This window comes from Pinus tabuliformis, chromosome 4_2, assembly GCF_031772625.1.
Source record: "Pinus tabuliformis cultivar Carrire ecotype Pingquan chromosome 4_2, CPIR1, whole genome shotgun sequence".
In the NCBI taxonomy this organism is placed as follows: Eukaryota; Viridiplantae; Streptophyta; class Pinopsida; order Pinales; family Pinaceae; genus Pinus; species Pinus tabuliformis.
In genome coordinates this window covers 448,382,427-448,396,791 of record NC_142304.1, presented here as the reverse complement: position 1 = coordinate 448,396,791, position 14,365 = coordinate 448,382,427, and the positions used below count along the sequence as shown (strand labels likewise).

At 36.6% G+C, this 14,365-nt stretch overlaps 1 protein-coding gene across 1 annotated transcript in view; it reads right to left on the bottom strand.

Moving 5' to 3' along the window:
* Positions 1-219: 219 nt before the first annotated feature.
* Positions 220-14,365, bottom strand: part of LOC149169898 (S-adenosyl-L-methionine-dependent uroporphyrinogen III methyltransferase, chloroplastic-like) — a 49,069-nt gene continuing 34,923 nt past the window's right edge. Inside the window, exons 3-6 of the mRNA XM_089428851.1 lie at positions 13,036-13,105; positions 12,855-12,924; positions 3,030-3,237; positions 220-799 (exon numbers count right to left, since the gene is read on the bottom strand). Of these exons, the coding sequence (XP_089284977.1) occupies positions 626-799; positions 3,030-3,237; positions 12,855-12,924; positions 13,036-13,105 (522 nt within the window). The 3' untranslated portion in view covers positions 220-625. The remainder of the gene's footprint in view (positions 800-3,029; positions 3,238-12,854; positions 12,925-13,035; positions 13,106-14,365) is intronic.

Below are 14,365 nucleotides of genomic sequence, written 5' to 3'. Positions count from 1 at the left end.
TGAATCAAGTATAAGGAACTCAAATCAGGCGGGGTTTTTCAGGCTAAGTACCTTGATGCATATAAATCAAAACAAGTTAAGAATATAACATTTTGTAGAAATTCAGATACACATTATGCATAGGTACAGCATCCATTCCGTGCTTTCTCCCCTGTTGAATTCTAGCAGAAGATAAATGTACCGACAGAGATCTGGTTATTACAATAAAAAGGAAAAGATTTGAGAAAAAAATTCTGTTACAAATTGAGACCATGGTTCTCCACAGTCAGATATTATTCATGTTGAAGCTTACAGTGTTTCTGCAAGTTACAACTGAAGGAAGATTCAGATTGGTCAGCCATTAACGAATCTCCCTGGCTAACCCAAAGACCTGGTCAATTTTGTCATGGTCAGTATATGTCGGTAGACCAAGTGTTAACCTTTGAAAGAAAAGTGAGAATATGACCATAATTATTGATTACTTTGCCTCTATCACCCAGTTTCTGCATCTTACAAAAAATGAATGAGGTACCATGAAACAAGTGAGACCAGAATTATACGATTTGGGTTTTCTGCTACCAACCCCTTTGATTTCAAGAGGCAATGTATTGCAAGTGTATTGCACACATTACTGGTCTCCATTATATCACATTGCTTCCAAAAATGCAGATTTGTTTTTATTCTGCTCTGATTGTCCTTTATTTGAATTTGTTGACCAGTATGTTGAAAGTGCTACCACATTTCCAATCATGATCAGTGTAGGCGAGACTAGATGAGCATTTATAACCCTATCTGGCAAGTTCTGAAGCTCATCAAAAACCTGTCCACACATTGAAATACAAACTCATCATAATCATGTCTTTTATAGAAACATCTATCCTACTTTTATAACACGTACTTAATCAGAATAGCTACCGTAATTTTTACGACAGCTTGAAGCTCACGAAGCTATGATTGGAAACCATATGGTAAAGAGTTGGATGAAATATAGCATATATAGGCCATGTTTTATGCAATTGCGTGAGGTAGTGACAGCAATTAATTGACATAAATAGCTATCAGAAAGGTATGTTCAAAAGTTCAATATATGGGTCAAAAGAAAAGAATATACTATAGGTATAACACATATATATCTCAAATACGCAAAGAGGGAGAGCGTTTGAGAAACAAAAACATAGTAAGGTTTAGGCAGACAGATATGGTAAAAAGTTTGAACAACAAAAAATAAGGGCTTTAACGGATGAGGGAACAGTTAACAAGCAGTGTATGATCTCAGTAGGCAGCAAACACAACATGATAATAATAAATGAACTTGCGTTGTTATGATCCAAGCTGATGAAGTAAAACAGTATCAGAAAGAATCAAGGAATTGATTAAGAGATCTGCGTGACTGTATCAGGCAGTGCATTGCATAAATAGCTATCAGAAAGGTATGTTCAAAAGTTCAATATATGGGTCAAAAGAAAAGAATATACTATAGTTATAACACATATATATATCTCAAATACGCAAAGAGGAGGGCTTTTGAACAACAAAAAATAAGGGCTTTCACAGATGAGGGAACAATTAACAAGCAGTGTATGATCTCAGTAGGCAGCAAACACAACATGATAATAATAAATGAACTTGCATTGTTATGATCCAAGCTGATGAAGTAAAACAGTATCAGAAAGAATCAAGGAATTGATTAAGAGATCTGCGTGACTGTATCAGGCAGTGCATTTGACATAAATAGCTATCAGAAAGGTATGTTCAAAAGTTCAATATATGGTTCAAAAGAAAAGAATATACTATAGGTATAACACATATATATCTCAAATACGCAAAAAAGGAGAGTGTTTGAGAAACAAAAACATAGTAAGGTTTAGGCAGACAGATATGGTAAAAAGTTTGAACAACAAAAAATAAGGGCTTTAACGGATGAAGGAACAGTTAACAAGCAGTGTATGCTCTCAGTAGGCAGCAAACACAACATGATAATAATAAATGAACTTGCGTTGTTATTATCCAAGCTGATGAAGTAAAACAGTATCAGAAAGAATCAAGGAATTGATTAAGAGATCTGCGTGACTGCGTGACTTAATCAGAATAGCTACTGTAATTTTTATGACAGCTTGAAGCTGATGAAGCTATGATTGGAAACCATATGGTAAAGAGTTGGATGAAATATAGCATATATAGGCCATGTTTTATGCAATTGCGAGAGGTAGTGACAGCAATTAATTGACATAAATAGCTATCAGAAAGGTATGTTCAAAAGTTCAATATATGGGTCAAAAGAAAAGAATATACTATAGGTATAACACATATATATCTCAAATACGCAAAAAAGGAGAGCGTTTGAGAAACAAAAACATAGAAAGGTTTAGGCAGACAGATATGGTAAAAAGTTTGAACAACAAAAAATAAGGGTTTTAACGGATGAGGGAACAGTTAACAAGCAGTGTATGATCTCAGTAGGCAGCAAACACAACATGATAATAATAAATGAACTTGCGTTGTCATGATCCAAGCTGATGAAGTAAAACAGTAACCGAAAGAATCAAGGAATTGATTAAGAGATCTGTGTGATTGTATCAGGCAGTGCATTGCACATAATTTTATAGATGTATCTTATGCAAAAATGCTTGGTCCAGCACGAATAAGAGAAAAGAGCAACAAATTACTATTGAAGGTATCATTGCATCGGTATACAATAAATAAATCATGAATAAATCTGAAAAACATCGAATGCTGCTGAATCAATGAACTCAAAGATGCAAACTTGTAAGGGAAAGTATCAAAACAAAAAGGACAAAAAAAAGCTTAGCAACCATATAAAAAAAAATTGTATACTACCAAAGTCACAATACTTATAACTAGATGCATATGCCATAAACACAGTAGCAACTAAGAATGAAGGAACGAGAATGGGAGAAAACAGATTGCTATTAAAATAGCTTCCCTTTACAAGAACTCATGTCATATATGGTGATGCATTTCAAACCCTTGAACAGGTATCCTTTTAATAGACTGACTGACATAGTAAGTGACCAAATTAGAAGAAATACCACTCGTTGTTGAGAAGTAGTCCCACGCTCAATAGCAGCAGCTGGAGTTACAGGAGGCAAGCCATCAGATATTAGTTTGTGTGCAAGGCCTGGAAGAGTTGCCAACCCCATGTAGACTACAAGTGTCGAGTCAGGATCAGCCGAATGTCTGTCCAAAAATATTGGATCAGTGCCTCCTTTCCTAGAGTGGCCTGTGAGGAACCTAACACTGAAGGAGACAAGCACACACTTTTCTCAGAAAGAAATACCATACCCAGAGTTCATTTGTTGAAATCTAATGAAATGCAAAACATGCATTCTACCACCAGTACATAATCAATAATAAGCATAGAAATCTGTATGTTTAAAATAATGTACAGATAAATATTGCAACATCATCATCCATGGCAGTCGGTAAAACCAACTTCTTCTGAGCTTAATTAGATATTCAGACCAAATATTTCAGAAACAAAATCAGTTTCCAAACTTGTGTCAACCAGAACCAAAGCACCCAAATCTCTAGTATAAGCTGCTGAAAGTGCCAATTTTGTGAACAGTGAATGTGATTTTGCCATCCAAAACAGAAAATATTTCTACGCATGACCTCAGAAGAAAGAAGATTGTGGCTTTACTGAATATGCAGTCATATTTGAGACCAAAATTACAACTTTATACAAACAACTAAAATAAGACATGGTGACCACAAGCTCACCAAAATATGGCAGCCTGAGTTTCGAAATTGTTGTGCCTGATGAAGTTGAGAATCTGAGATTTATATGATACAGTGCTATGTTAAGGTTCCACCCAATTGAATTTATGATAAAAACATTGCTAACAATTTGCTAGCTACTGGAACAACCCAACTTTGCTTCAATAACAATTCATCTTGCACATTAAGATGAATTTAGATAGCTCTTCCCTGTGACTCATTTTTTATTTTAGAAGGGTTTCATGCAGAATGCCAAGACTAGTAATTTTTAAATTTTATGTGGTTGAAATGCAAGCCATGGGCCTTTATAAAGAAGAACCAATTTCATTCACATTATAAGAACTATTAAACTATTGATGGTTGCAGTTGCTTCAAAAAAGATATGACACAAAAACTGTGGAAGTCTATAATCTGGGTGATGGTTTAATAAAGGGATGTGAACTGGCACTGCCAGATCACAATTACAAACCATCCATTAATAATTTTATCTCTAAGCTCCTCTACAATGAAACAATCATTGCAACCATCAGGTGGATTTTGGTCAAGTGGTAAATCAAATGAGATTTCCTCAGAGACCTGGATTCAGCTCCATCCAAGATCATACCTCCAGGTTAATATGTCCAATTATTGTGCTTGTCACCGCAAAATCTAACACCTTAGTGCAAAGCCTCACTAAGCAACCTAGATTGAGTGCAACAATAGGATTATTACCACTATCACCTTAGCAACAAGTCCCCTTGTTTGAATGATGGAAACAATCCAACACAAGGGAGGCTTCCCTAGTAGATCTTAGGGATCAAGTAACCCAATTTAACCTAAATGCCCCCCAGGGGTTCTAGAGCAAGAGTCACCAAGGAATAAGAATGTAACAATTAGGGTTTCAGGTGGATTAACATATAATTCCAAGAGTGTTAATTCAAAGGTTCCTATGGCTCAGTCTATAGGGTTAGGTCAACCAATATAGGCTCAAATAAATTCCCAAACATATACAATCAAGAAATTATACTTAGCTGTCATAAACTAGGGTTTTAAACCAGAAATTGCAGGTAACAAATAAGTTACAACAGCATTAAGAAAAAGCCCTTAGGATCTATGAATAAAAGTCTAAAATTAGGGTTAATTAATGAGTAAACAAGAAAGTAAATTACAGCAAGTTTTTTGTGGTACAATTATTTATAACAACACACTAAACCCTAGACGTCAGCCCTAAATTATGGCTGAAAAATGCATGTAAATTGATAATTTTTCTTTTCAAATCAATTGCAAACAAATCCAAAACAGTGACAACCAAAACAAAGAATGCTGAAAATGTATGATTTTCAAATTTTGCTGTAAATAAACCCTAATTTACTCTCAAAAAAAATAAATTAAGAAGATTATTTAGGGTTTTAAAGGATTGGCAAAACAGATATAACTTGTGTCTTTCTCAATCTAGGGCTAAAGTAATCTAGGAGTAAAAATCCTTGGAAGAAAAGAGATGGATGTGAATTCAAAGAGATCAAGGGAGACAAACTACTGTCCATCAATTCTTTAACCCTAGCGTCCTTCTATTTTATTGGAAAATTCAAAGAGGCAGCTAAACCTAGGTCACCTCAAGAGATCTTGATGAAAAATCTTGTGCAATGGGATTTTTGAGCCATAAAAAAACAACAAAACCTCGGTGAAAGTTTTAATAAACCCTAATTCATCAACAAGAACAAGATTGGCAGATGATAACTCACATTTGCATGGCACATGTCATCAAAGACCACCAATAATCAACCAAGAGAAAGAACTATCCACAAAATATCCTCCAAGAGAAGTTTGCTACACTAGTGCTCCATAGCACACAAGCAAGAAAAGACAAGTAGCTAGTGTGAATTGATCTCCAAGCATCACAATCAATTCAAAGGTAAACTAACCTCTTACTTATAAAGTTATATAGGAGCTAGTTGGTTGATTTCCCTAAAATTAGCCTAAAAAGGCCTAAAATAATAATAATTCATGATTACAAGTTGGATAGGACATGTTACCACCATTTAGGCAGGGGATGATTTGGGTACATAAGGCCAACTCCATGACTTTACTTGTTCAATTTTTGGCTGGGAATCCTCTCCAAGTGAGGCTGAAATCCCTATTCTAGAACATTGCGTATTTGATGAGGATTAAAGGGGAATGTTAAAGATGGTCTATGGAGGCGTTATGCATAGGGATCATAATTCACAAAGCCTTGGGCCAATCCCAAGTGTCATGTTGAGCAAATCAAGATACAAACCCAATTGAAGTTAAACCAATAAAGCCACTTGCTCATAAGTGAAATAATAATCGCTTCTATTGCAATGTCATATCTACACAGACAAAGTATATTGGAAGATAATCTAAGAGTGGAATAGTTGAGGGCACAGGCAAAAATTCAATGTAGACAGCGATTACCTCTCAATCACATTCTAGCACCCAATGAGCACAATGTTCGCAGTCAAATTGGGAGACGAGGTATTGCTTAGCACCAAAAAATTCAAGCCAACAATTCGACTTGTAATGCATTTTCCATGTAAGGCTATGTTGGGAGCATTTGAGAACTATATGCAAATAAATGCTAGCCTTTTCCTTCACATTTCATGAAAAAGAGACTAGAGGAAAACCCAAATGCTTTGTTCCACCACTTAAAATTTCCCAAATGTGGCATAGAGGGAGAAGAATATATTTTGTAGAAACTATTCAATATCCCTCAACAAAACTATTGATTCTTTGGCTCAATGGTAGGTCTAGATGTTCGTCATTTGGATATGAATCAATGACGGAACTAGGAACTTCATTCACCATGCATGGAACCAAGTAGTGAATATATTGTTTTTGTTTTTCTCCTTATCCTTAATAATTGCTTGTGATCTTTAGTTAGATTCTTCTTATTCTTTATTAGATTCTCTTCATCAAACAATTATCAAGAGAATAAAACAATAAAGACAATAGACACAAGTAGGCTCCAAGCTAGGGAAAAACTCCTCCAAGGGGAAAACCCAAAAAGAATCTCTTCTCTTCTTATAGAATTTGCTTCAAATGAGAAAACCAAGACCCAAAACCCTAGACCAATCCTCCTCCAAGCACCAAGTTAACCCTCCAAGAATCAATCCCAAACAAGTCAAAGTTTGACCAAGTCAACCAAGGTCAAATCTCACCAAATCTGCTTCACTTCAGAAATTTCAGTCTTCTGCTTCAAATCTGTAATTCCGGCTTCTAGACCACAATAAAACTAGCTTACTTTCAAGAGTAAGCTCTCCAAGAGATCCTTGTTCAAACTAGTCAAAGTCTCCAAAGTCAATAAGAGCCAAACTATGTCAAAACAAGATTTCAATCCTCCTTCCAAGTCTACAATCTAGACCTGCAACAACCGCAAAAACCCTAATTCCTTCGCACATGTGAGAGAAAATAGGTCTAAAAATAAGTTCTTTTCTCCTTTGACTTTCACTCCTTTTATTATGTTTTTCTTGCTTCAGATCAAGTTCTTGTTGCAAATCGAATTGTGTTCTAAAGACGTCGAAGCTACTCTTATATACCAATTTGAGGAGGTTGAATAGCCTCTTCTAGGTCAACATGTCATTGATAGGGTTGACTTGTGCATGGAGGCCTACATTGACTTCCTAGACTCAAAACAATATCTTTTACATGTTACAACTTGCCCAATAGGGTCTTATACAAATGATAAAGACTCTCTTGACTCAAAAAAAATATATTCTTTTGATTTGACAAACCCTAGAAGCATGAAGAACATGCTTGACCTTGTTGACCATCAAAATGGAGCATGAAACCCATGCTAAAAATAATATTTTTCTTTCTTCTTTTTCTTGTAACATAAGATATACCTAATTACACGAGTACAATGACAATTATGAAGACCGAAACTAGTTGCATTTTCCAACAGTTTTTAGAGTCTCCCGTGAGCATGGGATTCTCATACTCCAATGCAAACTCCAAATATAACAAGACCAGCAATACACTAACAATCAAGTAATCACATGCCTTCCTTTCCATAATATAAATTCTGAATTTTAAAGCATTAAAGGTTGTCATAGGCATCGTTCATTGATTTCAAAGGTTCAAAGCATATATCAAGGAGGTTGAATCATGGACCTATTCAAAGGGGTCGTTAGGAATTATTTATCAAGAAATTTTGACCCTTTCCTCCAACTATTTAGTTCAACCCAATCCAAAATGGCCATTGCACTACCTCTTCAAAAGGATCAGATATTTTATTCAAGCATTGTGCTCTTCTTGTCAACCATTGAGGGGTTTATGATTTTTCATTGTACATGTGTCATTGACCACTTATTTTATTATTTTTTTTAGTTTCTGGAAAGTTAGTTAGATCTAGTTTTTTTATGCTAGATCTAAGGAAATCCCATCCCTTAAATAATATTATTTTAATGTAAAGGAAGCCCCCTAAAACCCACTATATAAATGATGAACTTCCTCATTTGTAATCCATCGTTGAATAGTGGGAGTATTCCTCTCCCTGGAGCTTAATGAAAATATTTCTTGGTATTTATTAGGATTTTGAGTTTATTATGTGACGTATTTTTCAAAATAGAAGGTTTTTCTTTCTTAGTTCTATTTGCAGTATTTTAAAGCATTTAAATTTGCATCAAATTCTTGTTTCACTGCCTTATCTTCAATACCAAGTTGCAGTTGCCTGTTTTCAACTGAGAAGACCACAATTTGGCCTCTCATTGGTTCATTGTCTTCATCATACTTACACATGGTCCCCACACAATAATACAACTTGTTGTCATTTGTGAATGAACATCTCAGGAAGCAGCGTGTTTGTTTATTATCATCAAGCAGCGTATATGGTGTAACATTTTCAAATCTTTTATCATCAAAGAAACGCACCAAATTGTTTGTTCTTCTTTCCTGATCATAATCACATTTCTCAGTGCAAACAGCGAATGAGTGAGATTGTTCTTGATAGTAATTGCGACAACCCTATTCCTCAGGATGAAGCTTCCAAAATTCATCCATTGATCCAACATTAAGCTTGTCTTCCTTTACGATCACAACAGTGTTAGAAAAAGATTGTATTGAAAGCACACATGTAAGTCAAGAAAGAGCAGTGTGAAGAATAGAGACCAAGTTTCTCTAGAAGGAACTGAGAAGAGCAGTCCAAGATCAAGAAGAAAGGCAAGGAAGGAGAGAGGCAGAGCATCAAGGTTAGTGACAAGGTTCTTGAGAGGATACTAGAGTCAAAGGTCTGTGTCATGGTCTTGGTTCTTATCAATTGAAGATCTGGAAGAAGAATTTCGATCGGGTTTCCCTCTCAAGAGGTGAGAGGTTTTGGCCATGGCTGAGAAGCCTACATATCGTGTCACTTGTCTTTTATTGTGCATATTGGTAATTGTCTTGATGAAGAAAACACAATAATAACATAACGAAGAAAAGATTATAAGCTAAGAAGTAAAAGTGCATCACAAGCAATTATCCAGCAGAGAAATCTTGTAACTTTGAATGCCCTAGATTTCTCAACAAGGTGCTCTTGAACATGATTTGAAGCATTGTGAGCTTGTTGCACCTGTGCATGCTGCTAACCTTCCCTGGATTGGCATAAAGATGGAGAAGAATCCCCTTGCATCAGAGAATTGGGATTAGATTGATTAGTGAAAATAGAATTTCCAATATGAGAAGCTCCAAATCCAACGTCTTGAGATAGTTGTGTTAGATCATCATATCTATGATCTGCGTCCAGACGATACTGCCACATGGGTTGATGCATTGGAGGTGAAATTTGAGCAACCTGCTCCAAACCCATAGGATGTAGCCCATCTAACCTAAAATCCAATATTGGTTGTGCAATCTCAAATTGGTCTTGCAGTTGACTAGGCTTTCCATAAGAGTATAATCTTAGTAAATTGGTGTCATTAAGTTGCTTATCACCTCAATACATTGAATTTGGGTGACTTTGTAGCGAGACATCATGAAGTTGATTAATGGGCAAGTCTAGGAATGTCCTAGCTGTAGTATGTTCATATTGGAGCTCATGGTCAAATGCCCCAGAAGAGGATACAGATGTTACATAGTGGCCCTCTGGTGGATTAACTGTACAGTATGACTGGCAATCAACCTGCGAGCCTTTATCAGGAAGAATGTGGATAGAAGTCTTTGTTACTTCAGGTTGCTGGACATGAACTAGCAGAGTAGAGGATGGTGGTGGAAGAGTAGGTGACTTGGTTGCAAAAGAAGCAGTAGATATAGGTGGCTTTGAAAAGTGTGGTATCATACATGGCAGATTTGCAGTCTTCACACCATCTTTTACTGCCTCTTCCTTGGCACGTTGAGTTGCAGCCTCTTTTGCCTTCAAGGAGCGAATTAATTTCATAGCTTTCATCATAATTTCCTTCTCTTTCTTAGCCTCAAAAACGAAATCTTCCAGGGTATCAACGGTTACAATCTGGCTGGGGCGGAAAGTCCGACTGCAAGAATGTGACTCATGTTCAACAAAACCTTCCAGGGTATCAACATTTACGATCTCACTGCAGCTGGAAGCCTGACTGCAAGAAAGTGAACCATCTTCAATACTGATAAATGAGCATCCGGTATCTAACTCCACATTCAGGGTATTGTCATTTTTGAACCCACTCGAGCCAACAAAGTCTGTTGTCTCAATGAGAGGAAGACTGTCCATACTTTCTTTATAGAGGGACTCAGTTGCATTAAGGGGTTTGATTTGCTCTTTGACAACTGAAAAGTTCAGTTGGGACTCGCTTGTCCTTACTGTAGCTTCTTTTGTGCATTGATTTGCTTTTTCATAATTGCTCATCTTTGTGGCATCAGTACAAGGACATTGTTCTATTGGAGTATTTGAATCAACCATACCACTAGCTGCAGAACTTGTTGCCAGCAGGTTAACCTCGGTACCTTTTGAAGTGCTGCCACATTTTTCAACGGTGACATCTTTAATGGTCTTACCATCCTCAGACTACATTAGAGGTGTTTCACTGCAAGCTAGGTGATTACCTTTAATTCCACCCTTATCATCCAAATGAAAACTGAATCCCTTGTTTCCAATTCTAGTTTGAGATTGGCTCAAGTTAAACTGACATGATGAACTAGAGGTTTGGTTCGTGTTTTCACCACAGGACTACTTAAGTTTATGGTTTTCATGGACACATGTCTGCTTCTTGTATAGCGACGACCATGCCTTTGTCTCTACCCCAGTGCCTCCTGTACTTTGTTCTACAGTCTTGGACTTATCATCAGTATTGCTCAATTTGTTTTTCTTGCCACAATTCCAGAAGTTGTTCCATACTTTTCTTAGATGCTGCGGCATTTTGTTGAATTCTTCAAACCTTCGAATCCTTTCTGCTTGCTGCTCTTTTAGCCTCTTCCAAGACATTGCTTGTTGTTCCCAAAACTCTGCATACTTTTCCCAAAAATTTGATTGTGGTAGTTCCATTTTCACATACCGTCCAGGCTGGCAAGATTTCTGCTCCGATACCACTGTAGTGATTCAGGGCAATTTTCTTATACTAGGGTTTCACAAAAATCTTTTAATACACAGTTAATTCAAACAGTTAACCAGTGGTGCACAGACAAAACAATACGTCATTTAGTTAGCACATATCCTTAAGCTAATAATACAACCAAACCAACAAGATCATGTATTGTTCTTGCTAGAAAAAGTTCATAAATTAATCCAACACAATATGTTCAGTACTTCTCACAATGCCACACGCCCATATCATAGTTCTTGTTTATTCTAATACAGTCCTACACAAGTAAAACATTGATTTCGATCAATTCTACAGCTACGAACTATCAAATACCAATCTATTCCGCTACTGCTTCAGATCCCGAACTTTCACTTCAAATTTTGCTTTGTCTGCTACGGACTCAGTTCCACTGCCTGGGAGGCCAAGAAAAGCCTTGACTTGTTGGCCGAAATCCACCTTCCGAATTGCTACAGATGCCACACTTATTATCAAGCTCTGTTGATACCAGAAACCGTAACAAATTGCATAGATGGGTCTTCAGCTGCCTTTGATGACCACAGGGATGATGTCCTTGAAGCCCTAGGAATGTTTGGAAGTCTGACCAAAGTATATATTGAAATGCTTTGATGAAATAACCGTGAGCCTATATCTTGATTAGCCCTTGGATTCCCAATCTAATCACAGAAGAGATATTCGAGTTTGCTGGCTTCAGGATCCTGGCTTGATTCTGCTCAATAATTTGAGGGCTTCCAGATCCAAGATGAGCCAGGTCCTATTTCTTCCGACTTTCCACAAACTCAGCTACCTTGGAGACTCCTCATTGTCTTTCCTAGCCATTTTCATCAAAACCTACCCCAGATTTAGAACCTTCACTGCTCTCCTGTGTTAAACAATTGCAAGGGTAATGTTTCACTATTTCTCTAGATCCACAATACTTCCACTGTGCTTCCAGACCAGAATTCGCAAATCTTCCTCAATGTAATTTCCACCCTGTGCTCAAAACTAAAGAAAGAAGAATATGTTGCCTGAACAGAATGAAGGGAATGGAAATGTCAACTAGGGTGGAATCTCTCAGCACCAAAATTGACAAGAGAGAGGAGGGGTCTAATAACCCTCAGAGCTAATGCTCAAGAACAATTGATTTTGATCCACAATGATGCTCCAAAATGAATTCAAGCCTCCTCTATTTATAAATTTTCTAAGGGGTTTCATCTTCTCAATTGATTGAGTCAATCTTACTCGAGTCAAAACCCCAATTTTGGGTTTCTTCGCCCAGATGCCCCAAAACTTGCCCAACAATGGGTATTTTGGGGTTTCTCCCCTTTCAGGTGGACTATAGCCTACGGGGATGGATAGGCTAATGAGTCCCATTTGTCCTCAATTCGTAGAGGACATTAGAAAGGTTGGATATACCAAGCTCTCTAAATTGAAGTTGTACTTGGAAAAGTCTCAACTCTCAAGTGAAAAATTATTGCATTGACTAAAATTTGCAAATTAATGAAGTTTCAATGAGAGCTAAAACAGAAGGTGCAAAATACCCAAAGAGAAAACATCATCTTTTTATTCGTAACGTCATTTGTTTACAAACTGGTTTCAAGGTAAATAGGAAAGAAAGCAATTCATGCATTCAGAAACCAGCTTCTCTTATCATGCATTAAAAAAAATAAAGTATGGTACCTATTCGCAACACCCCGGTGTGTCAATGGGATTCCCAGTTCCGCTGCGATACCTGAAGCAGCAGTGATTCCTGCAGTAATATTTATTTTCGTTCATTAAGAAAACACAAAAAATCTCATCAATCCACTGTTAACTTTGAGCAGTTTGATCCCCAGTCTAAAATATACAATAACAAGTATACCCGGAATGACTTTTACTTCAACTCCTTGCTGTCGGAGGAAATCCATCTCCTCTCCACCCCTTCCAAACACCTGTGCATATTGTATTGATACTCAATTCTGTTAGAGAGTACAAACAAATCAACCCAGTTATAAGTATTGAACACATTGCAAAAAAATATAGTTTCCAACAATTCTAAAGTTTCAGGAAACGTATCTTCTTACAGAATCCTTAAGACTAGTTTGTAAAAGAAGAAATCAAACAAAAGAGAAACAGTATAGTCCTCATCACGATATCATCTCTGAATCAGGATCTCCAATATATATCACAAAGCGTACACTTACTTGGAAGAGAATGGCTCTCCCAACCACTCTCCCAATTGGAAGCCTCCTTTTTATGAAAAGACAACTTGAGTGGTATTATTATTATTATTGGCTAAGGGAGAGATGGCAGTTGTGTCATTACATGCATGACTGAAGGAATGAAATATTAGTTACATTTCTATTGAATTCTACATTTCATTATTGCAGAGTTTATTTCAGAACAGAAAAAAAGGCCTGCCCATTATAATATCAATGTAATATGACATGTAACATTGATGAATTATATACGGCGGTTTACTTTTGGGTCTTGAATGGATTTGGATTCACTAAATTAACACTTGTATACTATATTCTTAGTGTGCAGGAGGGGAAACATTTCTTACCCAGAAACCCTCTGACCCCATTTCTCATTGGAAGATTTACCCATTTTGTTTCCCATGTATTCTTGTTAACTTACAAGCATTAATCCGGAACTTTATGGGAGATTTGTTGCTAATATCCATGCATCTCCAGACTGGGATGCCTTTTATAAAGTAAATTTACTTTGGCAGTGACCTCAGAAGAGGCACTAATTGTCTAGACTCTAGACTATAGAACTGTTTTTTTGGTTGCTTGTATTACTTTACTCTGTCAAAGGATATAAGTCATGCCTCAGCACATAATTCATGATTCATGCACTTTTCTGATTAAAAAAAAATTACAAATGATATAATCCTCCATCAGGGAAACATTTTTTTGGGCTTCTTTTAGTACATGTCAAAGAAAACAAGCCATCATTTTTAAATACCATGATTTCAACTTTCCTTCCAAGCAGAACATTTTGAATCATGAAATTTTCCTGATTATTCCTAAAGAAATCTATGTACTTTCAAGTATTGATCAGCAGATGCACATACAGGAAGGAACTCTGGCATTCCTAATTAGTAATTATTGATCTAGTTGGGCTGTGAAAAGTGTGACTGTCCAGGGGCACTTCATTAGATGTTAAAGTGGGGTGTCTCAAAACCCCCACAAAGGTTGATATCTCCA